The sequence below is a fragment of the Bos indicus x Bos taurus genome, chromosome 5 (assembly GCF_003369695.1).
Source record: "Bos indicus x Bos taurus breed Angus x Brahman F1 hybrid chromosome 5, Bos_hybrid_MaternalHap_v2.0, whole genome shotgun sequence".
NCBI lineage: Eukaryota > Metazoa > Chordata > Mammalia > Artiodactyla > Bovidae > Bos > Bos indicus x Bos taurus.
The window spans coordinates 15,924,258-15,950,211 of record NC_040080.1 but is presented as its reverse complement, the minus strand read 5'-3'; the positions used below and the strand labels follow the sequence as shown (position 1 = coordinate 15,950,211).

At 49.1% G+C, this 25,954-nt stretch overlaps 1 protein-coding gene across 1 annotated transcript in view; it reads right to left on the bottom strand.

Annotated features, from left to right (window-relative positions):
- Positions 1 to 7,779: 7,779 nt before the first annotated feature.
- Positions 7,780 to 25,954, bottom strand: part of CD9 (CD9 molecule) — a 35,726-nt gene continuing 17,551 nt past the window's right edge. The window contains exons 2-8 of the mRNA XM_027541088.1: positions 20,792 to 20,894; positions 12,868 to 12,965; positions 12,007 to 12,081; positions 10,599 to 10,697; positions 10,401 to 10,490; positions 9,484 to 9,567; positions 7,780 to 8,300 (exon numbers count right to left, since the gene is read on the bottom strand). Of these exons, the coding sequence (XP_027396889.1) occupies positions 8,235 to 8,300; positions 9,484 to 9,567; positions 10,401 to 10,490; positions 10,599 to 10,697; positions 12,007 to 12,081; positions 12,868 to 12,965; positions 20,792 to 20,894 (615 nt within the window). The 3' untranslated portion in view covers positions 7,780 to 8,234. The remainder of the gene's footprint in view (positions 8,301 to 9,483; positions 9,568 to 10,400; positions 10,491 to 10,598; positions 10,698 to 12,006; positions 12,082 to 12,867; positions 12,966 to 20,791; positions 20,895 to 25,954) is intronic.

The window sequence follows — 25,954 nt, the reverse complement described above, 5'->3', positions numbered from 1 at the left end:
GACCTAAGTCAAATCCCTTATGATTATACAGTGGAAGTGAGAAATAGATTCAAGGGATTAGATCTGATAGAATGCCTGAAGAACTATGGATAGAGCTTTGTGACATTCAGGAGGCAGTGATCAAGACCATCTCCAAGAAAAAGAAATGCAAAAAGGCAAAATAGTTGTCTGAGGAGGCCTTAAAAATAGCTGTGAAAATAAGAGAAGTGAAAGGCAAAGGAGAAAAGGAAAGATATATCCATTTGAATGCAGAGTTCCAAGAATAGCAAGGAGAGATAAGAAGGCCTTTCTCAGGGATCAATGCAAAGAAATACAGGAAAACAATAGAATGGGAAAGACTAGAGATCTCTTCAAGCAAATTAGAGATACTAAGGGAATATTTCATGCAAAGATGGGCACAATAAAGGACAGAAATAGTATGGACCTAACAGAAGCAGTCCCTTGGACTACAAGGAGATCCAAACAGTCCATCCTAAAGGAGATCAATCCTGAGTGTTCATTGGAAGGACTGATGTTGAAGCTGAAACTCCTATATTTTGGCCACCTGATGCAAAGAAAGAGCAGACTCATTTGAAAAGACCCTAATGTTGGGAAAGATTGAAGGCAGGAGGAGAAGGGGATGACAGAGGATAAAATGGTTAAATGGCATCACCAACTCAATGAACATGAGTTTGAGTAAACTTCAAGAGTTGGTGATGGACAGGGAGGCCTGGCAGGCTGTGGTTCATGGGGTCACAGAGTTAGACACGACTGAGAGATTGAACTGAACTGAACTGAACAGAAACAGGGATATTAAGAAGAGTTGGCAAGAATACACAGAAGAGCTATACAAAAGAGATCTTCAAGACCCAGAGAATCATAATGGTGTGATCACTCACCTAGAGCCAGACATCCTGGAATGTGAAGTAAAGTGGGCCTTGGGAAGCATCACTACAAACAAAGCTAGTGGAGGTGATGGAATTCCAGTTGAGCTATTTCAAATCCTAAGAGATGATGCTGTGAAAGTGCTGCATTAAATGTGCCAGCAAATTTGGAAAACTCAGTAGTGGCCACAGGACTGGAAAAGGTCAGCTTTCATTCCAATCCCTAAGAAAGGCAATGCCAAAGAATGCTCAAACTACCGCACAATTGAATTCTTCTCACATGCTAGCAAAGTAATGCTCAAAATTCTCCAAGCCAGGCTTCAAGAGTACATGAACCACGAACTTCCAGATGTTCAAGCTGGATTTAGAAAAGGCAAAGGAACCAGAGATCAAATTGCCAACATCTGTTGGATCTTCGAAAAAGCAAGAGAGCGCCAGAAAAACATCTACTTCTGCTTTATTGACTATCCCAAAGCCTTTGACTGTGTGGATCACAATAAACTGTGGAAAATTCCTCAATTGATGGGAATACCAGACCACCTGACCTGCCTCTTGAGAAACCTGTATGCAGGTCAGGAAGCAACAGTTAGAACTGGACATGGAACAACAGACTGGTTTCAAATAGGAAAAGGAGTACCTCAAGGCTGTATATTGTCACCCTGCTTATTTAACTCACATGCAGAGTACATCATGAGAAACACTGGGCTGGAAGAAGCACAAGCTGGAATCAAGATTGCCGGGAGAAATATCAATAACCTCAGATATGCAGATGACACCACCCTTATGGCAGGAAGCGAAGAGGAACTAAAGAATCTTTTGATGAAAGTGAAAGAGGAAAGTGAAAAAGTTGGCTTAAAGCTCAACATTCAGAAAACTAAGGTCATGGCCTCTGGTCCCATCAGTTCAGTTCAGTTCAGTTCAGTCACTCAGTCGTGTCTGACTCTTTGTGATCCCATGAATTGCAGCACACCAGGCCTCCCTGTCCATCACCAACTCCTGGAGTTCACTGAGACTCACGTCCATCGAGTCAGTCATGCCATCCAGCCATCTCATCCTCTGTCGTCCCCTTCTCCTCCTGCCCCCAATACCTCCCAGTATCAGAGTCTTTTCCAATGAATCAACTCTTTGCATGAAGTGGCCAAAGTATTGGAGTTTCAGTGCAGCATCAGTCTTTCCAATGAATACCCAGGACTGATCTCCTTTAGGAAGGACTGGTTGGATCTCCTTGCAGTCCAAGGGACTCTCAAGAGTCTTCTCCAACACCACAGTTCAAAAGCATCAATTCTTTGGCACTCAGCTTTCTTCACAGTCCAACTTTCACATCCATACATGACTACTGGAAAAACAGCCTTGACTAGATGGACCTTTGTTGGCAAAGTAATGTCTCTGCTTTTGAACATGCTATCTAGGTTGGTCATAACTTTCCTTCCAAGGAGTAAGCGTCTTTTAATTTCATGGGTGCAATCACCATCTGCAGTGATTTTGGAGCCCCCCAAAATAAAGCCTGACACTGTTTCCACTGTTTCCCCATCTATTTCCCATGAAGTGATGGGACCAGATGTCATGATCTTCGTTTTCTGAATGTTGAGCTTTAAGCCAACTTTTTCACTTCCCTCTTTCACTTTCATCAAGAGACTCTTTAGTTCTTCTTTGCTTCCTTCCATAAGAGTGGTGTCATCTGCATATCTGAGGTTATTGATATTTCTCCCGGCAATCTTGATTCCAGCTTGTGCTTCTTCCAGCACAGCGTTTCTCATGATGTACTCTGCATATAAGTTATGCAGAGTGACAATATACAGCCTTGAGGTACTCCTTTTCCTATTTGAAACCAGTCTGTTGCTCCATGTCCAGTTCTAACTGTTGCTTCCTGACCTGCAAGGTTTCTCAAGAGGCAGGTCAGGTGGTCTGGTATTCCCATGTCTTTCAGAATTTTCCACAGTTTATTGTGATCCACACAGTCAAAGGCTTTGGCATAGTCAATAAAGCAGAAATAGATGTTTTTCTGGAACTCTCTTGCTTTTTTGATGATCCAGCAGATGTTGACAATTTGATCTCTGGTTCCTCTGCCTTTTCTAAATCCAGCTTGAACATCTGGAAGTTCATGGTTAACATATTGCTGAAGCCTGGCTTGGAGAATTTTGAGCATTACTTTACTAGCGTGTGAGATGAGTGCAATTGTGTGGTAGTTTGAGCATTCTTTGGCATTGCCTTTCTTTGGGATTGGAAGGAAAACTGACCTTTTCCAGTCCTGTGGCCACTGCTGAGTTTTCCAAATTTGCTGGCACATTTAGTGCAGTACTTTTACAGCATCACCTTCAGGATTTGAAATAGCTCAACTGGAATTCCATCACCTCCATTAGCTTTGTTTGTAGTGATGCTTTTTAAGGCCCGCTTGACTTCACCTTCCAGGATTTCTGGCTCTAGGTGAGTGATCACACCATCGTGATTATCTTGGTCATGAAGATCTTTTCTGTACAGTTTTTCTGTGTATTCTTGCCACCTCTCCTTAATATCTTCTGCTTCTGTTAGGTCCATAGCATTTCTGTCCTTTATCGAGCCCATCTTTTCATGAAATATTCCCTTGGTATCTCTTTTCTGGAAGAGATCTCTGGTTTTTCCCATTCTGTTGTTTTCCTCTAATTCTTTGCATTGATCGCTGAGGAAGGGTTTCTTATCTCTCCTTGCTATTCTTTGGAACTCTGCATTCAGATGGGTATTATCTTTCCTTTTCTCCTTTGCTTTTCACTTCTCTTATTTTCACAGCTATTTGTTAAGGCCTCCCCAGACAGCCATTTTGCTTTTTTGCATTTCTTTTCCATGGAGATGGTCTTGATCCCTATCTCCTGTACAATGTCATGAACCTCTGTCCATAGTTCATCAGGCACTCTATCTATCAGATCTAGTCCGTTAAATCTGTTTCTCATAACTGAATAGTCTAGTGGTTTTCCCTACTTTCTTCAATGTAAGTCTGAATTTGGCAATAAGGAGTTCATGATCTGAGCCACAGTCAGCTCCTAGTCTTGTTTTTGCTGACTGTATAGAGCTTCTCCATCTTTGGCTGCAAAGAATATAATCAATCTGATTTCAGTGTTGACCATCTGGTGATGTCCATGTGTAGAGTCTTCTTTTGTGTTGTTGGAAAAAGGTTTTTGATATGACCAGTGTGTTCTCTTGGCAAAACTCTATTAGCCTTTGCCCTGCTTCATTCCGTATTCCAAGGCCAAATTTGCCTGGTCCCATCACTTCACGGCAAATAGATGGGGAAGCAATGGAAACAGTGAGAGACTTTGTTTTTTTGGGCTCCAAAATCACTGCAGATGATGACTGCAGCCATGAAATTAAGACACTTACTCCTGGGCAGAAAAGTTATGACCATCCTAGACAGCATTTTAAAAAGCAGGGAGATTACTTTGCCAACAAAGGTCCAACTAGTCAAAGCTAAGGCGGGCTGCCGTCTATGGTGTCGCGCAGAGTCAGACACAACTGAAGCGACTTAGCAGCAGCAGCAGCAGCAGCAGCATGGTTTTTCCAGTGGTCATGTATGGATGTGAGATTTGGACTATAAAGAAAGCTGAGTGCCAAAGAATTGATGCTTTTGAACTGTGGTGTTGGAGAAGACTCTTGAGAGTCTCTTGGACTGTAAGGAGATCCAAGCAGTCCATCCTAAAGGAAATCAGTCCTGAATATTCATTGGAAGGACTGATGCTGAAACTGAAACTCCAGTACTATGGCCACCTAATTCAAGGAACTGACTCATTTGAAAAGATCCTGATGCTGGCAAAGATTGAAGGTGGGAGGAGAAGGGGACGACAGAGGATGAGATGGTTGGATGGCTTCACCGGCTCAATGGACATGAGTTTGAGTAAACTCCGGGAGTTCGTGATGGACAGGGAGGCCTAGTGTGTTGCAGTCCATGGGGTCGCAAAGAGTTGGACATGACTGAGCCACTCAACAACACAAGGGGTGAGGGGGCAGCTGGCCCTGCCCAGAGTATATATTTCTTATTCTCAAAGTCTGGAGACCTCCCTGACCACATGTGCACACAGAAACGGTCCTTGGAGGTCAAAGGGGAGTGATGCTAACTAATGCTGGTCTATCCAGAGGCCTTTGTGGTAGAATCCAGCTTGACTGAGATGTGTGCATACATATGGGAGGATCCTGAGATATACGAAATATGGACTGTGAACCAGGCAAATAAAAATGATTAGCCAAAGGAAACCTGGAAGAAATACACCAAAAAAGTAATTCAAACTGCCAGGAGGATGTGACTCAGTGACTCGCTCTTCCGTCTGAGTCTGATTGTGTGCCTATCCACACATATTGTATACTTTGTCCTCTTAATAAAATTCTACTTACTTCACAACTTTCTTTTCTGCAAAGCCAAAGGGCCAGGGCTTTTACTGACCACTGGTCTAGTGATTAGGATCTGGTGTGTTTACTGCCGAGACCTGTCCTCAGTCTCGGGCTGGGAACCCAAGCCCTGCTTCAAGGCATTGCAGACCAAGGTCACCCAAAATCATATCAAAGGATTTATTACTTTCTGAAACTAAGGAGAACACTGGGGGTCTTTTTCAAAGTGGGGTCGGTAGCTCAGATAGTAAAGAATCTGTTTGCAATGCAGGAGAGCTGGGTTTGATCCCTGAGCAAGGAAGATGCCCTGGAGAAGGGAATGACAACCCACTCCAGTATTCTTGCCTGGGAAATCCCACGGACAGAGTATAGCTCGTAGGGTCGCAAAGAGTCGGACATGGCTGAAGCGATTTAGCACATTCCCCAAATAGCAAAACCAGGGAAGATTTAAGCTTCCATGCATATTGACGAAGAGGCTTGAGCAGAGGAGACTTCAGCATAGAACTGGGGCAAAGGTTGACAGTATTTGTTCTTTCCTATCTGGCTTATTTCGCTTGGCAACACGTCTTCAACGCTCATCCTTACTGCACCCTGTGTTCGAACTTCATTTCTTTTGAAGGCAAAACAATATTGCATTTTAAAGATCTACTACATTTTTGTGTATCCCTTCATCTGTTGACTGACATTTGGGTTGTTCCCACCTTTTGGTTATTGTGAACAATGCTGCTCTGAACATTGGTGTTCTGAATTCTTATTGTAATGGCTTTTAGGGCCATTTTGATTCTCTTCTTTTTTTTTTAAATGTTAAGATAGAGCCCAAACAGAATCAAGAAGTGGAAAATAAAGACAGGATTCCTACGCTTCTGTACTCCCCTGCCCCCAGCCTCATGTTGTTTATCTCACTCTGTCATAATTGCTGGCTTGATGCTCTGAACAGCTCGCTAGACAGCAGACTTTCTGAGTGCAGACTGTCTCCACATGGTGGCCTGGTGAGACTGAGTGACACCCCCAGCATCCCCTTACCCCTCCTTTCTGGTTAGCATGGAGCACCACTAGGGGTGGGGGTGGAGGAGCAGGGGTTGTTGGGTATCTCACACAAATCGCTACTGCTTTCCTGGCTCACTCAGCTCCTCCATGTCCCAGCCTGTGTGTTTGGCTCCATCACATCAGATCCTGGCCTCTGCAGGACCCACACCACCCATATCAAGCACCAGAACAGGGTGGGGGGGCTTCTGTGGTGGTCCAGCGGCTAAGACTCTGTGCTCCCCATGCAGGGGGCCCGGGTTCAATTCCTAGTCAGGAAATTAGTCCCACAGGCTGCAACTAAGAGTTCACCTGCCATGACTAAGACCTGGCGCAGAAAAATAAAGAAAAGAACAAGAGGAGATTCGGATTTGTTGTCCTCATGGGCTTCACATGTTCCCTTTTGCCCATGTTACATCCATTTGTGTTTTCTGACTCTCTGCCCGTGGGCATTGAGTTCCAACGTTGGGGCAAAGACAATAGTCTTACAGAGACTGCTTAACCCGCTCTTGAGGTTGGGTAAGGTCAAATCCCTTAGAAAAGTATTTAATATTCTGTGTCTCTGTTTAAACCCTGATGGGCATATCCTCATGTATCCAACCAACAAACTTTGAGTACCTACTATGGACTAGACAATGGGTCCTGAGGGTACCGCTGCCACCACCAAGTCGCTTCAGTCGTCCGACTCTGCAACCCCATAGACGGCAGCCCACCAGGCTCCACCGTCCCTGGGATTCTCCAGACAAGAACACTGGAGTGGGTTGCCATTTCCTTCTCCAATGCATGAAAGTGAAATTGAAAGCGAAGTCACTCAGTCGTGTCCGACTCTTAGCCACCCCATGGACTGCAGCCCACCAGGGTCCTCCACCCATGGGATTTTCCAGGCAAGAGTACTGGAGTGGGGTGCCATTGCGGCAGGGAGTAAAAGACTCTGCCATCAGGGAGCTCATGTTTATAGCTGTATCCTCCAGACACATTGTGTTGCTGCAAGAAAAGCCCTGGGCTGGGTTCCAGGGTTGATGTGTGAACAATGGTGAGATCTGGACCAAAATTTCTTCATTTCTCCATGTCCTGATGTCTTCACTAGTAAAACACGGAGACCAACCTTCCTACCTACTTCTCATCCAAGAAGAGTCGGGCCTTCCCTGGTGGTCCAGTGGTTAACAATCTGCCTTCCAATGCAGGAGACGTGGGTTTCATACGTAGCCGGGGAACTAAGATCCCACATACCTTGGGGGAACTAAGCCTGTAGTGAAAGATCTGGCATGCTGAAATTAAGACCCAGTGCAGTCAAGTAAATGAACAAATATTGCAACAAACCAGGGACTTCCCTGGTGGACCAGCGGCTTAGATTCTGTGCTCGAAATGCAGAGGGCTCAGGTTCAATCCCTGGTCAAGCAACTAGCTCCCACATGCCGCAACTAAGACCTGGCATAGCCAAATAAATAAAAAAATATTCAAACAAAACACGAGCAAAGAGCAGGTGAAAGACGCCTGAAAAAATAAGCAGCTCTAAAAAATTAAAAGAGGCAAAACTCCAAAACCAGTTTGGAATGTTGTCATCATTTTTTATTATGTATCAAATTGTCTTTAACATTAAGTTACAACCTGATTAAACTTGATAGACATTTTTATCTATTTAAAGACACACAAAAAATCTCGCTATGTACAATATCTTTTGTCTAGAGTTTAGCAAACATAGTACCTTTCATTGCAGGATTTCTGCTTAATATAATAAGCAAAAACAAATGACAAAAAAATATATATATTTATATAAAGCCAAAGCAAACCCAAATCCCCAATTCCCTTAACTACAAACATCAATGTTGAATAAAGCATTAAAAACACAAACATAGAATAACTTTGTTTAGAAATGCAGAATGAATACCAAAGTTAGTGGCAAAGGAAAAAAAAAACAAACTGTAAAAACAGAACCCCGCGAAAATAACCAGCGGTCTTCACGGGTGAACGTTCCTGCTCAGGGCACAAAGCTTGACTCTAGACCATGTCTCGGTTTCTGCGGATGGCACAACACAGGATCATGCTGAAAACCATGCCGAATATCTGGAAGACAGGAAGAGGTGTGAGGGACTGCCTGACTTTCTGCTGGAAGGTGGAGGGAGACGGGGAGACGGGGAGACGGGAGCCAATGAGGCCACGACAAACGACAGTGGAGGGGTTCTGGTGGGCCAGTTAAGACTCCACACTTCCACTGCACAAGCCGGCTCCTGTGAACGCTCAGAGTGAGACACGCCCAGAGCTAAATTTAACGCTCAAATCCCAACTATTCCAATATCCCTCACGAGACTTTCACTTTCCTCTGTGCCTGTCTATGTTTCATATTCTAGTTTTTATTTTTTTTAAAAATTCTTTAAAAAGTTTTTTGGCTACACCACATGACCTGCGGGATCTTAGTTCCCCAATCAGGCAATGAATCTGTGACCCCTGCAGTGGAAGTGTGGAGGAGTCTTAACCCAGGAAGTCCTTATATTTTTGTGCTTTTTACTGAAAGTGGCTTCAAGGCTTTCCTAGATTCAGAGGAGCGGTGCCAATTACCACTAAGAGAGGAAGTGGTTCTCTCTCCTGGAGTCTTTGCAACGGGCAGAGGGCTGTGTTCCCTACTGAATCTCAGCACTCCCTCGTGGGGGCTCCCCTGGGGAACCTGACTGGCCCCTGATGGCTTCTGGGGATGGACTGGCAAGGGAGAGGTGGTTGGAAACTTTCGGTCCCCTTTCTAGTTGTTCACCTGTGGGTGTCTTTCTGACCATAGCAGGAGGTGAGACAGTTCACATCCATGTTGCTTTTACTGAAACTGCTTTCACAGGACAATGAAAAGCAGCTGCTTTTTGTGAAAACATGTCCTGAAGATTATCTGGGGATCACTAACAGGGTGTCTGGGTGACCTACATCCTTGCTGCTCCAAGTGTGGCCCGTGGACCAAACACAGTGGAATCACCTTGCATTTATTCCTGAAACCTTTAAGGTAGTGGGAACGGATTCTGGAGAAACACTGAGTTCAAGTCTCAGATGCTTCACTCCTGACCTCAGAGACTCTGATCAATGCACTTAACCTCTCTCTCTCTCTGGAATCTGTAAAACGGGAATATGAATAGTTTCCACCTCATGGGTATGGCAAGGGTTAAATAAGTTGATAAATTCATAGATTAGTGAAAACAGTGGTTGGTCAGAGTAAGAGCTTCATAAATTGTAATTACTAAGGTTTTTTCCCAAAGCCCCTGACACTCACCATCACCACGGCAATCCCAATACCCACGGCGCCGATGATGTGGAATTTGCTTCGGAAGATCTCGTCGATGGCTTCAGGGCAGGGCTTGGTGGGAAAACCAAGACCCAGATGAACACATAGCCCTACTCCAGGCTCACCCCTCCCCTCCATGGCACTCATCTGACCCCTGGGGTGCTGTGGTTGCAAAGCGAGGGCTGGGGACTGGCGGATGGACAGAAAGGAGAACCAGGAAGGGTCCCCCAAGTTTGGGCAAGAAGCCATGGAAGGAAGAGGCGTGGGCCCCTGCTTTGGGATCCGTGTCTAATCTGGCCATAGGGTTTTTATTATTGTTGGTCGCTAAGTTGTGTCCGACTCTTTTCTGACCCCATGGACTGTAGCCCCCCAGGTTCCTCTGTCCATGAAATTTTCCAGACAAGAATACTGTAATGGGTTGCCATTTCCTTCTCTAGGGGATGTTCCCGACCGAGGGATTAAACTTGTGTCTTCCGCATTGGCAGGCAGATTCTTTACTATTGAGCCACCAGGGAAGCCTGGCCATAGAGTTACTTCCTATTACTATTATGGATGTTTGTACATTTGCTCCAGCTCACATGCACGAGCTGCTCACAAGTCTAGAAGGCAAGAGTCCAGGCCTGGGAGCACCCGCTGTGCAAGATGGCTGGATGGAGGCCCAGCAGCTGTAGGCAGCTAGAATGCTTTGCTACTTCTCCGGTCTCTGATTTGCTGCCCTGGAGGAATTAGAGACCCAGGGTAGGGGAGAAAGGAGACAGCCACCCTGGGTGCTTCCCACGGGGAAGAGGTGTTTAAGAAGCACCACAGTGCTGTCCTCACAGATCAAGGGGGCTGAAGGCATGTCCGCTTTGGTGGGATTTACCCAGAGCAGCTGGGCAAGGCACAGGGTCTTGTGCTAAGCTTACCCTCGTTTTCAAGCTGTCAATTAAATTCTTTGGGGGGCAGGTGTCGGTGAGAAATTGTTCTGGCACCCCGGTCAAACCACAGCAGTCCAGCTGCAGAGAGAAGGACACGACTGGGGGTTAGAGAGACAGATAACGAGGACCGAAGCAGAGATGCACACGAGTTCGGAAGAAAGTCGGGGGGACGGGAAGCTGGTGTACCGCGATGTGGATGGCCTTCAGCGTCTCCCGCTGGGGCTCGTCCTTGTTCTTCAGCTTGTTGTAGGTGTCCTCGTAAAACTTCTGGACTTCCTTGATCACCTGGGAAGCGCAGACCAGAGATGAGCAGGGATGGATTCTTTATGAGCAAATGTCACCCGTTCCATTTGCTCACATGCAGCCAAGCCACAAATTCCCCTGCTCTGAAATGTCACAGGGCAGACGCACCACTGGGCGAGCCCCCTCAGGGGCTCTGGGGTCCCCCACCTCCTCCCACCTCCTCTAGGAACCCCTCCAGCCATCTCCCCTTCTGCGTGCACCTTTGGTTACCCCTGTAGCCCCACTTGGCTCTTTCCCTTCTACCGAAAAAAGAAAATTCAATTGCCTCAATGTAAGGAATTAAAAGCAAAAATCCTACTCCCGATCCAGCTAGTTCTTCTTCCTTGTAGCACAGTGTCTGGTACAGAGTACATACGGGATAAGAACTGGCTATTACATTATAATACGAAGGAGATACTCTTATCCTCCTGCACCCGGGCACATCTCCATTTAACCAATGCTTGGCCCCTGCTCCCCACCCCCAAAAGCAGAACTGATCAACATCCAGCATTTCCCGCAGCAGCTTTCATAATTAGCCTCTTCTACTTCCATGGCTGCGGCCTTTATCATCTGCATAATTCAATCTTTTTCTCCCCCGCTTCCCCACCTCCCATCCCCACCTCCACTGTCTCTCTTCTTTCGACCCTCCTGATAAATATGACACAACATCCGTCCCTAAAACACTGCTCTGATGGAGCCCCACCTGGCCCCCACCCAGCCCCCACCCAGCTGTGCTCAGACCCTTTCTTCGCCAGGAAGCCCCTGCCTCCGCCAACTTCCCTCCCGACACCCCTCCCTCCATCAGGGTTTTGGTCAATGTCTCCCTCTCCACGAAGCCAGAAGAGACACCCCTCGCCTACCCACGCCAGCTTTTCAAATCCCATGGGGTTTCTGGATATAAATGACTTCTGTAACACCAGTCAGTCCCTAGCCCACATGAGTGGCAAAGTTCCTTGAAATGGGGAGCACAGCTCATCCATCTCTGGACCCCGCAGAGAGTGTGGCATGCGTTTATAAACTAGGGGAGGGGGCTAGGCCACACAAAGCATTCTTTTCCTACGCTGTGTACCAGAGAAGTTGGGGGAGTGCTGTAGAGGTGTGAGAGGCAGACACCAACCCTACCATACTGCCTGAACCCTTCTCTATGACAGAGCCCGGGAGGCTGGTGCTCACTCCCATCCCCTGCCCTGGGGAGCTCCTGTTAGGGGCACTTTGATGGCTGAAGGGTGACCCAAGTGACCAGCTGGGATACCCTTCTGCCGCCATCACCCTTACACCCCTGACTCCTAAGAGGTCTTATGGGAAAACCTACCTCCTCCTTGTGGGAATATCCCCAGATGGCTGCAGCTACTTCAATGGCAAATATCACCAAGAGGAAGCTGAAGAACTGGAAGAGAAAGGGCTGGGGTTAGGGGCAGGCCCAGCCAGCTGGCTGAAACAAGCAGAGGGCATTTCGGAGACCAGGCTTCTGGGGACCTGGCACTGGGGGCTGGAAGGGATGCCTGGAAGGGGCAGGAGGAGGTTCAGAGCTGCCAGCGCTTGGCCAAGGCCAGGAGTGGGGAAAAGCCACAGGGGGAAAGCATCAGAGACCCCAGACTAGTACTTCTTTTTTTTTTCCTCACAAAGCAAGAGACTTGATTGGGAAGGGGCGCCGTGGAGGAGAGCAGGAGGGTAAGGGGACGCAGGAGGACTGCTCTGCCACGTGGCTGGAAGTCTTTGCTTTTAAGGTGACAGGATTAGTTTCCGGGTCAGAACCGGTATTTCTAAAGGTGTTAATGAAGAGGCGGTGATTAAAAAAAAAAACCTCACTGGCTTACAAAACCCACAGAGATTTGAGGCAAGAAGGAAGTGAATACACTCTGGGGTTTGAGGAGAACTGTAACACAAACTTTGAAACAAGAAGAGGAGGTGAAGGTACCTGTGGATTCAGGGAAAAGAGGCAAACGTGGGCCTCGAAAAAGGGATAAACAAAGTCCTGGCATTTGGTTGCCTAAGGGAAGTGACAAGACAGTGGCTCCAGGAAGGAAGAGGAGCTAGTGTGTCACCAGAGGGGAGGAGACACTTGGGGCTAGGGCTCTGGGGCCCGCCCCACCCCACCCCACCCTGGGGACTACAGGATCCTGGGAGGGGGACCTGGGAGGCCAGGGGCGGTGGGCACCCAGGGGACACTCACCAATCCCAGCATGCACTGGGACTCCTGCACGGCTCCGCAGCAGCCCAGGAAGCCCACCAGCATCATGAGCGCACCGGCTCCGATCAGAATATAGACGCCTGGGGGGATGGGGCAGGTTTAGCGGGAGGCCCAATTGCTTCTCAATCCACCCCCCTTCCTCTCCCACATCCTCACTGGCCTTGCATCCAAGCCCCATCTCCCACTCAGCCTCCTCCGCCTCTGTGGGCAAGTCTTCTCCTGCCTCTGTGACCTGCCCATCAAGCCTCCACTCCCACTTGACCCTCAGCCCTCTAGCAAGGTGCCCACTGCGCCTCCAACCCAGGACAGAGAATATCCACGGGACCCCATGTTCTACTCAGGACAGACTGGTCCAGTTGATCAGCGGTTTCCACTTGGGATGGATCCACTCCTGCTAAATTAGACCCTCCGAACTAGGGACTAACTTCCCGGAGACTCTGACAAGCATCTTGCTGACCTCTCTACCTGATGGAAGAGGCTGTCAGAGCAAGCCTTCATCACGAAGGGGCTGTGCACATGCAGACAACCACGCTCTGGGCGGGCAGCTCGACCAGGTTCCCAAAGGGGATGCCTGAGGGCAGGTGGGAGCCAGGCACGTGCAGTTAACAACATCCAAGAGCAAGAGAACCCTGCTTCAGTCCCAACTCTGCTTCTAACTGCTGTGTGATCTTGGGTAAGACACTTTCCCTCCCTGGGTCTCAATTTCCTTACAAGTAAAATGAGAAGTTGGTTGCTGCTGCTGCTGCTAAGTTGCTTCAGTTGTGTCCGACTCTTCGACCCCATAGACAGCAGCCCACCAGGCTCCCCCGTCCCTGGGATTCTCCAGGCAAGAGTACTGGAGTGGGGTGCCATTTCCTTCTCCAATGCAGGAAAGTGAAAAGTGAAAGTAGCTCAGTCGTGTCCGACTCTTAGCGACCCTACGGACTGCAGCCCACCAGGCTCCTCCATCCACGGGATTTTCCAGGCAAGAGTACTAGAGTGGGGTGCCATCACCTTCTCCAGTTGGTTGCTATGAAATTTCAAAAGATGCCTTATAGCACACCAATGGGATCTTACAGCTACAATTCAGTCACCCCAGTTTAAGCATGCAAAGAATCCTCCTTGGTAAAGGGAAGTTAAGTGACATGGTTTGTAAACACTCGGGTGTCTGATGGAGAAGGGTGGTGAGAGGCTGTGAGTTCTACAACTCTGGCCTGGGACAGGGAACACAGGCTTGGCCCTAGTCATTCCACACTCCCCCCAGGGAACGCCCAGAATGGCCCAGCATGCGGTTATCTTCTTGAGAAGCACAGCTGTCTTGCAGTGACCATCCTCTTAACCCAGCTTCCCCCTCCATCCCCCATGGCCCCACGGGAAAACTGGCAAAAATGTCCCAGGCCTCCCCAGCTTGCAGACATGATCTGTCCACTCCTGAGAGGGGTGACTGTCACATGTGAGAATACCAGCTCTGAAGACCAAATGCCTGGGTTTGAAAAATGGCTCTATGACCCAGGGAAATCCACTTCACTGTCTGTCCAACAGCTTTCCATCTGCATTCCAGGGGTGAGAAAAATGCCTGCCTCCAGGACTGCCTTGAGGATCAGGGGATGTGCTCCAAGTGCACACGAGTGCTAGCTACTGTTGATTTTTCTAACTTATATTTTAAAAATCGGTATCTTTTTATTAAGGTATAGATAATGTACAATCAGGGCTTCCCTGGTGGCTCAGACAGTAAAGAATCTGCCTGCAATGCAGGAGACCTGGGTTCAATCCCTGGGTCGGGAAGATCCCCTGGAGAAGGGAATGGCAACCCACTCCAGTATTCTTGCCTGGAGAATCCCCATGGACAGAGGAGCCTGGCGGGCTACAGTCCATGTGGTTGCAAAAGAGTTGGACACACTGAGCGACTAAACAACAGCAACAAAAGATGTACAATCAACAACTGTCAATGTTAACAATAGGAAGGATGGACGACAATTGTGAATAATCACGATTGTGAGGATGATTTTCACAGGCGTCCCTGCTGTCCTCTCCCTGGGACCAGGGAGACTGCCCCGAAGCAGGGATGCTCCCCACAATACACAACAGGATGCTGCGATGAGAACCCTGTACCGCCGGCAGGTGTCACAGTGATTTCACTGCCCCCATCTGTGCCCTCCACTCAGCCGGAACCACACAGGCAGCAAACCACGCAGCAGGCCCGCAGCTGAGGCTCGCCAGCAGCACAGCGCAGAGTGCACACAAGGGAGCGTTTGTCCTCGGCTCGTCCCCCCACATCTGTTGTGATGTCAGGTCACGTGGGCTGGCTGGCAAGCCCCGATGAATATGGGTATTGTTCCTGTGCACGTCCAGCCAGACTGGGCAAGGGGACAAATGCAGCTTGTCCTCGAGTCAAGTCCACCCTTCTAGTCCTCCACTCTGTGGGCCCACAGGCCGGACCGCCCCGCCCACACACAGGGGCCACGGGAGAAATGGCAGTGCTTTGGGGTCTGGACTCCAAGGTGGAGACCCCAGGAAGCAGGGGCAGTAAACTGGCCCGTCTCTCCCTATCGCCTCCTCTCTCCCCATCAGGGCGTGACAACGAAGGATGAGGTCACCCCTTTGAGTCCCACTGCAGGGTCTGAATAAATAGGGCATATTAAGAGTTCAAACTAGTCAATCCTAAAGGAAATCAACCCTGAATATTCATTGGAAGGACTGATGCTGAAGTTGAAGCTCCAGTACTTTGGCCACCTGATGAAAAGAGCCGATTCGATGGAAAAGATTCTGATCCTGGGAAAGATTGAAGGCAGGAGGAGAAGGATGAGATGGTTGGATGGCATCATGGACTCACTGGACATGAATTTGAGCAAACTCTTGGAGACAGTAAACAGAGGAGCCTGGCATGCTGTAGTTCATTGAGTTGCAAAAAGTGACTTAGCGACTGAATAACAAAAATTAAGAGATCAAAAGGATTTACAGGCCCATAAAATAGAGTCGAGTGGGGATGATCAGACAATTTTCTTTCTGTCCAGCTCCCAGTCCACAAGCCCGGGTGACCCTGGCAGAAGATGGGGCGCTGGACTGGTAGCCTCAGAGAGCCACTAAAGGCAAAATCATTTCCCATGCAGAGAGAGCATTTCCCTAACGGGCCTGACAGTTAATATTAAATATTCATTCCTGGGCTCAGCAAAGATTTTAGTACCAAGGGTCTCGGTTTTCAATCTCGCTCAGACAGTTTGCAGATCTCAGGTGTCTCGGCTTCACCCTCTCTGGGTGGGGATGAAGAGGAGCAATTCCCTGGTAGCTATCTATGGGAGTTTTGGCAACGGCCATCAGGCCACAGAGGCTCAGTGGTTAAAAAACCCACCTGCCAATGCAGGACACAGGTTTGATCCCTGGGTCAGGAAGATCCCCTGGAGGAGGACGTGGCAACCCACGGAGGACGTGGAAAATCCCATGAAGAGAGGAGCCTGGCAGGCTACAGTCCATGGGGTTGCAAAGGACGCAACCGAGCACATACATCAAGCCACAGGGCGGCTCAGCTGTGAGCAGCAAGCCCTTGATCCACTGCAGGGCGAGGCTGCTGCTCCAAAAGGCCATCTGGGGCTTCCCCTTTGGACAGGCTCCTTCTAGTCTGCATCCGGAGCTTGTTAGCAGAGGCTGCCGGTGATAAATGACAAAGCATTCCCCTTTATAAAGCAAGTGGATGTTAGCCTTCGGTCTGACTCATGGAAAAAGTTATTCGTCACGGAGCCTTCTCTAGGATTACTGTATTCATTTGCTTAAGAGCTGTTTATTCTGCTTGTTTCAGGCTGATACAGACCTAGTCCAGAAAAAAATTAAAAATAAAAATAAAGCTTCTCATGAAGCAGTAGCATCTGCCAGGGTGTCCTTTAGACAAGAACCTTCTTTTTTCACCTGTTTACTGGGGCTCTAGGCCTAGGGAAGGGAGGGGACAATCAGCCTCCTGACATCACCCCAACCCCATCATGAAAACAGCGCTCAGCACACCTGCTTGTGTGCAGAACAACATTGGGCAGAGCCTCTGGCCTCCACCTGCTGAGAACACTTTGTGTGTGTGTGTGCGTGCGCACGCGCGAGTGTGCATGTGTTTGTTCAGTCGTATTCGGCTCTTTGTGACCCCACGGACTATAGTCTACCAGGCTCCTCTGTTCGTGGGAGTGCGTCGCCATTCCCTTCTCCAGGGGAATTGTCCCCATCCAGGGATCAAACCTAGGTCTCCTGCATTGCAGGTGGATTCTTTACCAACTGAGCTACCAGGGAAGCCCGAGGACACTTTATCATCTCTATTAATTCAAGCGGGGGTTCCGAGGAACCCTAAGTCGGCTCCCCAGTGGCTCTCCCTTCATCCCTCTCCATCCCACCAATGGGCCCCATTCATGAGGCCACAGTGAACTCCGGTTGTCAAGCAGGTAGCTCTCTGCCTGGAGAGGTGTGTGTATAGGCCCTGCCAGTGTCAGGATGGGGAAACCAGGTGCAGAGTGGCAAAACAAACCACCCCAGACCACAAACTGGACTGGGGAAGCCAGCTCAGCCCATCTTGGGGACAGTCCTTGCCGGGAGGACATGGTTAGAGCGTCCCAGATGCCCTCATTCGGAGATTCTGGTTCTGCAAGGGACACCAAGGAGTTAAGAAGGGCAGCTGGCCTGGGACCAAGAAAAAGCCATTCCCAAATTTGTCTGCAGCGGGGATTACAGGTCCTGCTGACAGGCTGATCTCCAGGGCCTGAACTGGAGATCAGGCCCATATAAGGCCGTCAGTTATTCTGGATCCACTAGAGACTGCTCTGAATGTGGCGAAGTCTCTTCTCTCGCTTCTCAGCCTCCTTCTGCATTCTTTCTCAACTTTGAACACTGTGACTCTGCTGGAGAAAAGACATCCCTGGGTCCCTCAGGTTTCCTGAAGGGTGAGTTACATGGCCAGGCCAGCCTGAGGGTTGCCCTGCAGACAGTCTGTGCCCCAGTGCAAGGACAGTCACCCCATGATGTCGGGAAGAGTGGCTGGGTGGGGCTGGTGCTCTAGGCTGGAAGAGGGGCTGTGGGTCAAGGCAAAGGCTGACGTCACAGCCTGAGGGGGAAGGGGACACAGAGAATGGAGCCTCCTTGGCCATTTGCCCGGAGATGACAATCGTTCAGTTGCCCACAGCGCTCAGTGAAGTAAGGGGCCCTGGGCAGACCCGGGTGGTCAGTCGCTGACTGTGTTCTATGTGATGTCACTTGTACCCCCTCCAGGCTTCTGCCAGCAGAACGAAGTCTTCAGAGCTGAGCCCTTGCCCAGCAGAGAATCCAGCGCAGAAGATTTGTATTTGTCCCTCAGAGCTCAGGGGACAGTGGCGCTGGCCCCTGAGTGAGGACAACTGTGTCTTTCTGGGATGCACCTTCAGACCAGCTCCTGGTCATTTCAGCTAGGACCACAGGCCATCAGAAGGGCCCTGCAGTAACCTGGGGGACCTAAGTCCCAGGAGGTCCCCAGACACAGGCCTGGCCCCTCCAGCTGTATGCTTGGCACTGTCCTACCACCTGCCTGACTTTTCCACCTGGCATCTGCTGGGCTGCTAGTGCTGGGGGCCTGTCTCCCGAGCACAGTTTGGGGTGAACTCAAAAGGCCCAGAGGGGGACTTCTCTGGTGGTCCAGTGGTTAGGAGTCTGCACTTTCACTGAGGAAAGCCCCAGTTCAATTCTGGGTTGGGGAACAATGATCCTGCAAGCCTCGCAGGCAGGAAAAAAATATCAACTTAAAAAGAAAAAACAATTAAAAAGTTAAAAAAAAAAAGAGCAGATATATATATATATGTAATTAATACACAGATATCACTTTGCTATACCCTGAAACTAATCAATTCTTCAGCGCTCAGCTTTCTTTATAGTCCAACTCTCACATCCATACATGACCACTAGAAAAACCATAGCCTTGACTAGATGGACCTTTGTTGGGAAAGTAATGCTTCTGCTTTTTATGTGCTGAAGGATTGATGCTTTTGAACTGTGGTGTTGGAGAAGACTCTTGAGAGTCACTTCAACTGCAAGGAGATCCAACCAGTCCATCCTAAAGGAGATCAATCCTGGGTGTTCATTGGAAGGACTGATGTTGAAGCTGAAACTCCAATACTTTGGCCACCTGATGCATAGAGCTGACTCATTGGAAAAGACCCTGATGCTGGGAGGGATTGGGGCAGGAGGAGAAGGGGACGACAGAGAATGAGATGGCTGGATGGCATCACCGACTCGATGGATGTGAGTTTGAGTGAACTCCGGGAGTTGGTGATGGACAGGGAGGCCTGGTGTGCTGCAATTCATGGGGTCACAAACAGTGGGATACGACTAAGCAACTGAAATGAAACTAATGCAACATTGTAAATCAACTATACAACCCCCCCCCCCACCAAAATACATAAAACAAGCCAGAGTCCTAGATAACAAGACAGACACAATTGTTGGGCATGATGGTGTGAGCCAGGCACCTGCAGAGCACGGGGGTGGGGTTGGGGGGCAGGGGGCTCTCTGGGTCATTGCCAACTGCTTGCAAATGTCTGTCCCAAGACCCGCTCTCCCCCCCAGAGGGTCCCCAGCTCCCTGTTGTGACATGACGTGGAGAGCTCAAGACCTGCCCTCACCCCCCGCCCCCACCCTGCAGCCCCACTGCCCCAGCTCAAGGGGTGACATTCCAGGCCTGCCAGAGCCACCAAAAAACTTACCAAAAAAACCCCGCTGTTGCTAAAACAAGTCAGGGTGCTATGGAAATCTGCTTTCAAAAACTGTGTGTGTGTAGTTTTTTAAAAAAACACATGTTGTGCTTTTTCTTCTCTCATTTTCTTTCTGACAATAGGGAGGCACGCCCTAAAAAACCCAACTAGCACCAGCACCAAAAAGCCAAGAAAGGAGGGAAACCGGGCGCCTGCTGGGCCATCAGCTCAAGGCTGGCGCTGGGAGGTGGGTGGGGGTCATGGGCCTCCAGCCACCGCGTTCTTCCTGAAGGTCTGGGTGATAACGCTCTTTAGACTGCTTGCTCTTTTTTTTTTTTAAAAAATAACTTCTTTGGTGGGTGGAAAGGAAGTGACCAAACTTACACTTTGAGACTGATGACATGACAGTATCCTTCTAAAATAGGGGCTGCTTTTGTTTCTCGCAAATGAAGTGTTTGTTTCCTATCCCCCAGCCAGGTGAGGGGAAAGCTTCAGGTTCTATGAGGCAACTCAGAAACCGGGGAACTGCCGGGGACAGGCCAGGGCTCTCCTGCTCCTGTGAGAGGTGCTTATGCTGGTATCACTGCGGGTGACAGTGACAGAATGGTGCCAGAAAAAGATGCCAAAGGACCTATGTGCAGAAAGAAACCTGCTAAATCGATTCATGTTCCAACTGGACACCTTTGCCCTGAAGCAAAAGCACTTTAGAAAACAAGTAAGACTTAACATGCATAGCCTGTGCGCCAGTGCAGGGGTCGGAAAAGCTGGTGCCTCTTCTACTCTCTCACTATCTGACAGTTATCCAGGAGGCAGGACCTCGGGCCTCTTGAGTCCCTGTCTGAGCCGTGGGGAGATGTTCCCTCTGCTTCTCCTGGCATCGTGGGTCCCCAGGACCAAGTTTTCTAAATTAAGCAGATGAATGAACCTTCTCAGACATGAAATTCAGAGAGAAATCCAGGGACAAGAACAGAAGCTCTGCAGCCCTCTGGGAGTGGCAGCAGCTTTGGCAGAGCCAATTTCACATCAAAGAATGGTCCAAGTGCCAGGCTTGGTCAGCTTGGAAAAAGAAACCACATCAGTCAAATGCAAATTCATGGGCGCAACTACACAAAAGCAGGGCTGGAAATGGACCTGACTGGCAATGCAGGCCGGAGCAAAGTCCTCCCCTGCCCAAGTCCCTAGATCAACACGGACTCTCTCTCTGAAGCTGGATGGAAGGAACAGCAAGGTCCCCCACTCACCTGTGTAGAAGCTGGAATCATTATTTTCTTGCTCGAAGATGCTCTTGGTCTGCGAGTCGAATCGGAGCCATAGTCCAACAGAAAGGACCGCGATCCCGGCAAGCTGCAAGACACACAGGACGTCGGTATGAGCCTGGCTGCCGGGGACATGGTGGTATCCCAGGGGAGCCGCCCTTGGTCTCTGCCCCTCGCCAGGCACCTGGCGGCAGCAGCAGCCACGCCGGGGTGGGCACAGGGAATCACGTCATTTGCTAAAAATAACAACCAGTGGGGAATAAACAGTTATCTCCCAGCAGTACAGGGATGGTTATTGTGTGGAGAGAATATTATACAGCAGTGAACATGAACCAGCTCTGATACTACGGGTGCGTCTGACCGTGTTAAACAGAAGCAGGGACTTCCCTGGCAGTCCAGTGGTTCCCGTGCAGGGGACACAGGTTTGATGTCTTGTCGGGGAACTAAGATCCCACGTGCCTCTGGGCAACTAAGCCCACGCACCACAACTACAGAGCCTACCAATGACAGAGCCTATGAGCTCTGGACCCCAAGTGTGACAACAAAGATCCCACATCCCGCACCTAAGACCTGACACAGCCAACAATAAATAAATATTATAAAACAAAAACACAGAAGAAGCAAAAAGCACCAAACACACACAATAGGATTCCATACAGTTAAAAATGACTATTTAGGGGTGCTTGTAACTCATAACTCCTAAGAAAAAGAAGAAAGTGACGATCATAAAGTCAAGTGAGTGGTGGTCAACAGGGAGGGGGGTTTCTGATGAGGGAACAGCAGTCGGGGGTGGGGGGTGGGATGGATGGTCTACAGCTCTGGCGGTGTTCTAGCTTTGACTTGAGTGGTGGTGGTCCAGATATTCACCTCACAATTACTCTTTACTCTGTTTTCTGCACTCTTCTGTGCATATACCATACAATAAAAAAAAGAAAGAAAAAAAAAAAATCACCCAAAGAGCAGGCACATCCCTGGCTCTTCAGGCCACTATGACTCCTGAGCCATGTCGCCCAGTGAAGCCTCCCCCATATCTGGTCCCTCCCTGTTCACACAGGGAAGCCTCACAACCTGACCCACCCAACTCTAGGTTTCGCTGGACACATCATTATGAGTGATCCTTATAAACATTAGACAAGAAGCCTTCAAGGGATTGTTCGATCCTACAATTTAGTGAAAAGCTCCCTGCAGTAGGAAATGGCAACCCACTCAGGTATTCTTGCCTGGAAAATTCCATGGGCAGAGGAGCCCGGTGGGCTACAGTCCATGGGGTCACAAAGAGTTGGACATGACTAAGCATGCGCATGCCCATTTCAGAGGGGGGCAAGTTGAGATACTAGACTTGAAAGGGCAGATTTCCCCATAAGGAAAGCCTGAGGCATCAATCCTGGCCTCAGGCACTGCTGAACTCGGTGCCAGGAGGAGGCTCCCTGCCCAGCCCCCCAGCCGACTGAGCTCCCCTCCCCACTGCTGGCCTGTACCAGGGCTTGCCTGGGTGACTCACAGGCTGTGGGTGGTGGCCGGCTGGATGAGGGCGTGTGGGCTTGGGGCCAACACCCAGCCCCAGGTTTTACTGGCCCACCCTCTTCAACAGAGACAGGCGCCCTGTGTCAGAGCCCTACTCAGGGAGCTGGGTTCTCTGCTCCAGGGGCCAGGACAGCCTGTGGTGTAGACAGGCTTCTTCTCTCTCTCTCTCTGCTTCTCTCCTTTTCAACATGACTTGGCAGCATTTGAGTATGCTCAGTGGAGCATGGAGATGGCTACAGTGGGAGGGGTGACCCAAGACTTCAGACTGCAGTAGAAACAAAACCTTGTCTATACCCACAGCGGTGTCCACAGTGAGGGTCTGGAATTCCTTAAAATTCTATCTCTTTGGTTCTCCCATCTGGCAAACAGGAGTAGTGAGTCCAGATCCTGTGACTCAGTCTGGGTTCTCCCAACTCTCAGGATTGCCCAGAACAGGGGCCAAAATAGAAAATGTCCACGTACCAGGGACTAAGGCCCAAGTCCCTGGCCTACCTATTTAGGGATCTTGGAGTTACAAGAAAGAAGGTAAGACTTCCCCTTCTCCACTCCCAACACAAGGAGGTCCAATCAGGCCCCTGGAAAATGGAAGGCCACTGGCTTCTTTTGGGATGTGAAAGCATTAACCTGAAAAGCCTGGAGGCTGGAGCTCTGAGCACACTTGCAGGTAGTCCTAGACAGTGGTTAGCGCTGAGAACAAACCCTGGCCTCCGTATCTCCTCTTGCCCTTATCCTGGCAGGGATGTTGCTGAGAACACCTGGGCCTGAGAGGCCTGTCCTTTCCTATCCTTTCTGCTCTAGGCTGCCTGCTCTTATCCAAGAATTATCCAACAGTCATTCTTCCTGTGGATAAATTTACTCATCCATCCCTTATTCTGCCGGGGAAATTCTTAAATGAGTCAGCACACACACACACAAAATAAAAACAATCCCATTTGAAAGAACTAAGCTACAAAAGACGGTGATGACTACACTCTGCCCAGAAGCTTCACAGGGCAGGAGCTGGGTCTCTTGGGGAATGATTCCACGCATGGGTAATGACACACAAATGAAACTCCCATTCTGTAATTTCAAGGACACATGCACAGGTGGCAAGATGAGAACTGGACCCAGAAGGTCCAACCTGGCCAAGGACAAGGCCAGACACAGGAGACAGTCCGGGGTCCTGCCGTATCTGGACCCTACCCCAAACCTAACATCAGGAGGGAGGAAAAGAGACTGGTTCTACAGAAGTGGAAAAAGCAGTAATAGATCTCCATTTCTGATGCCTAAAAACTAACCATTAGCAAGGAAGAAGGCTCAGCCTCCCAGGAGGCAAGGAGGTCAGGGGCAGGACTGAGAGGCTCGGTTCCCACTCTCTTTTTTATGGCTGAGTAATATTCCATTGTATATATGTTCACCCAAATCACAGACAAATGAGCCCTGCTGTCTGCTTTGACTGAATTGCTGAGCTAACTGGTTTGAGGGGATGCTGCCAACGACCGCTTTGTTTTCTGTAGTCCTGTTGGAGAAACAGCTTGAACTGGCTAGAGGTCACAGGGCCATCCATGATGGGCTTCCCTGGTGGCTCAGATGGTAAAGAATCCGGCTGCAATGTTGGAGATCTGGGTTTGATCCCTGGGTTGGGAAGATTTCCTGGCAATCCACTCCACTATTCTTGCCTGGAGAATCTCCATAGAGGAGCCTGGCAGGCTACAGTCCATGGGGTCACAAAGAGTCGGACATGACTGAGGGACTAAGGACGGCACAGGGCCATGATCCCACTTAATAGTAGCCTCCCTGCGTGTACAGATAGTGCTATCTGGAGAGCTCAGAGCACGTCTCAAGAGGGCCCACTTTCTGCTGTGCACAGAGGGTTCCCTAGCCCCCTACCTGGCTTTCACCCCTAGCTATCTGAGTCCTGGGAGAAACCAAACGGGAATGACCAGCAAGAACCAAAAAGAGGTTTACCGTTTAAAAAAGTGTCACCCCACGGTTCATAGCAGCACTATTTACAATAGCCAAGATAACCTACGTGTCCAGCAACAGATGAATGGATAAAGAAGATGTGGTACACATATACAATGGAATATTATTCAGGCACAAAAAAGAATGAAACAATGCTATTTGCAGCAACATGGATGGATCTAGAAATTATTAAGCTAGGTAAGTAAGTCAGAAAGAGAAAGAAACACCACATGATGTCACGTATATGTACAATCTAAAAAAATGATACAAATTGGGAGTTTGGGATTAACATTTACACAGTACTATATATAAAATATATAAACAACAGACCTTACTGAATAGCACAGGGAACTATATTCAATATCCTGTAATAAACCATAATGGAAAAGAATATGAAAAAGAATAGGTATCTATCCGTATCACCGAGTCCCTTTGCTATACACCAGAAACTGACACAGCATTGCAAATCAACAACACTTCAGTTAAAAGGGTGTCAGCCAGTTATGGAAGGACTCCATAGAATTAGGACACAGGGGTCTGAGGTGGGGGTGGGGCAAGAAATCGACGGCTTCCTCCTGGGTTAACGCACAGCACGTGGCAGGAATGTCGACCACGCCGACGCTACGGCTGCAGCCTTGCCTCTCCCCGTCATGGAAGGACTCGAGCGCATGGATGCTGGATGCTGACAATTCCCTGCTCACAGCGTCTTGGAAAGAGAGCAGCAGCCTGCCTGCCGTCACCAACCTGTCTGGTGGGGACGGAAGTACAAAGTACAGGCCTTCCACTCCCAGCCCCAGGCTCCAGTCACCTCTAACAAAAGCCCATGGGACAGATTCTCCCTTTAGGCCAGAAACAGTCATACACATTTGATAGACTGGGGCAAGAGTACAATTTTTCCCATCATTTTACTGGAGATTTCTTTATTTCTTCAAGAATGTTCACTTTCTTCTTAGAGGATGGGCCAGGAGAGAAACACTGGACAAACCTAACAAAATACTTGACCAGAACGTCTCAAAACTGTCAGGGTCATGAAGAAGGAGGACAATGAGAGCAGACAGACACTGTCACAGACCAGAGGAGACAGGGGAGACTGTACACCCGTCACCTGGTATCTCGGGTGGGATCCTGAAACAGAGAGGTGACAGGACTGGAAAAACAGATGGAATCTGAGGAAGTCTCGCTTAATTAAGGGTAGTATAGCAATGCTGGCTTCAGCGCCGTGACAACTGTACCTTGGAATATGCACTGTGAACGAGAAAGAAGATGGGCGTGGTGGGGAGTACAAGGGAACTTTCTGTAATATCTTTGCAACTTTTCTGTAGATCTGAAGCTGTTGTAAAATCGTGTGTGTATGTGTGTGTGTGTGTGTATGGTAGGGCCTCTCTTTCAAAACTTCCTGTCTCCTTCAAGAACCTGCTCCATTAATCCACCCCTTTCCTGCCTCTGCTGCCTGTCTCAGCCGCTGTTTTACTTTCTGCCAACACACAGAGGAAGGTTTGTCTGTCCCAAAAAAACCCATCAGAAAACAAGCCCTCTCTTCCTCCAACTGCATTGCTCCTCCTGGCTGCTCTGTGCTTTAACCCCAGAGTTTGTAGCTAAACCATCTCCGAGTCCTCACTCAGTTAGGAGTCCCTGTAACGTCCCCTGCCCTCCTCTGACCCCTGTCCTTCACGCAGGATG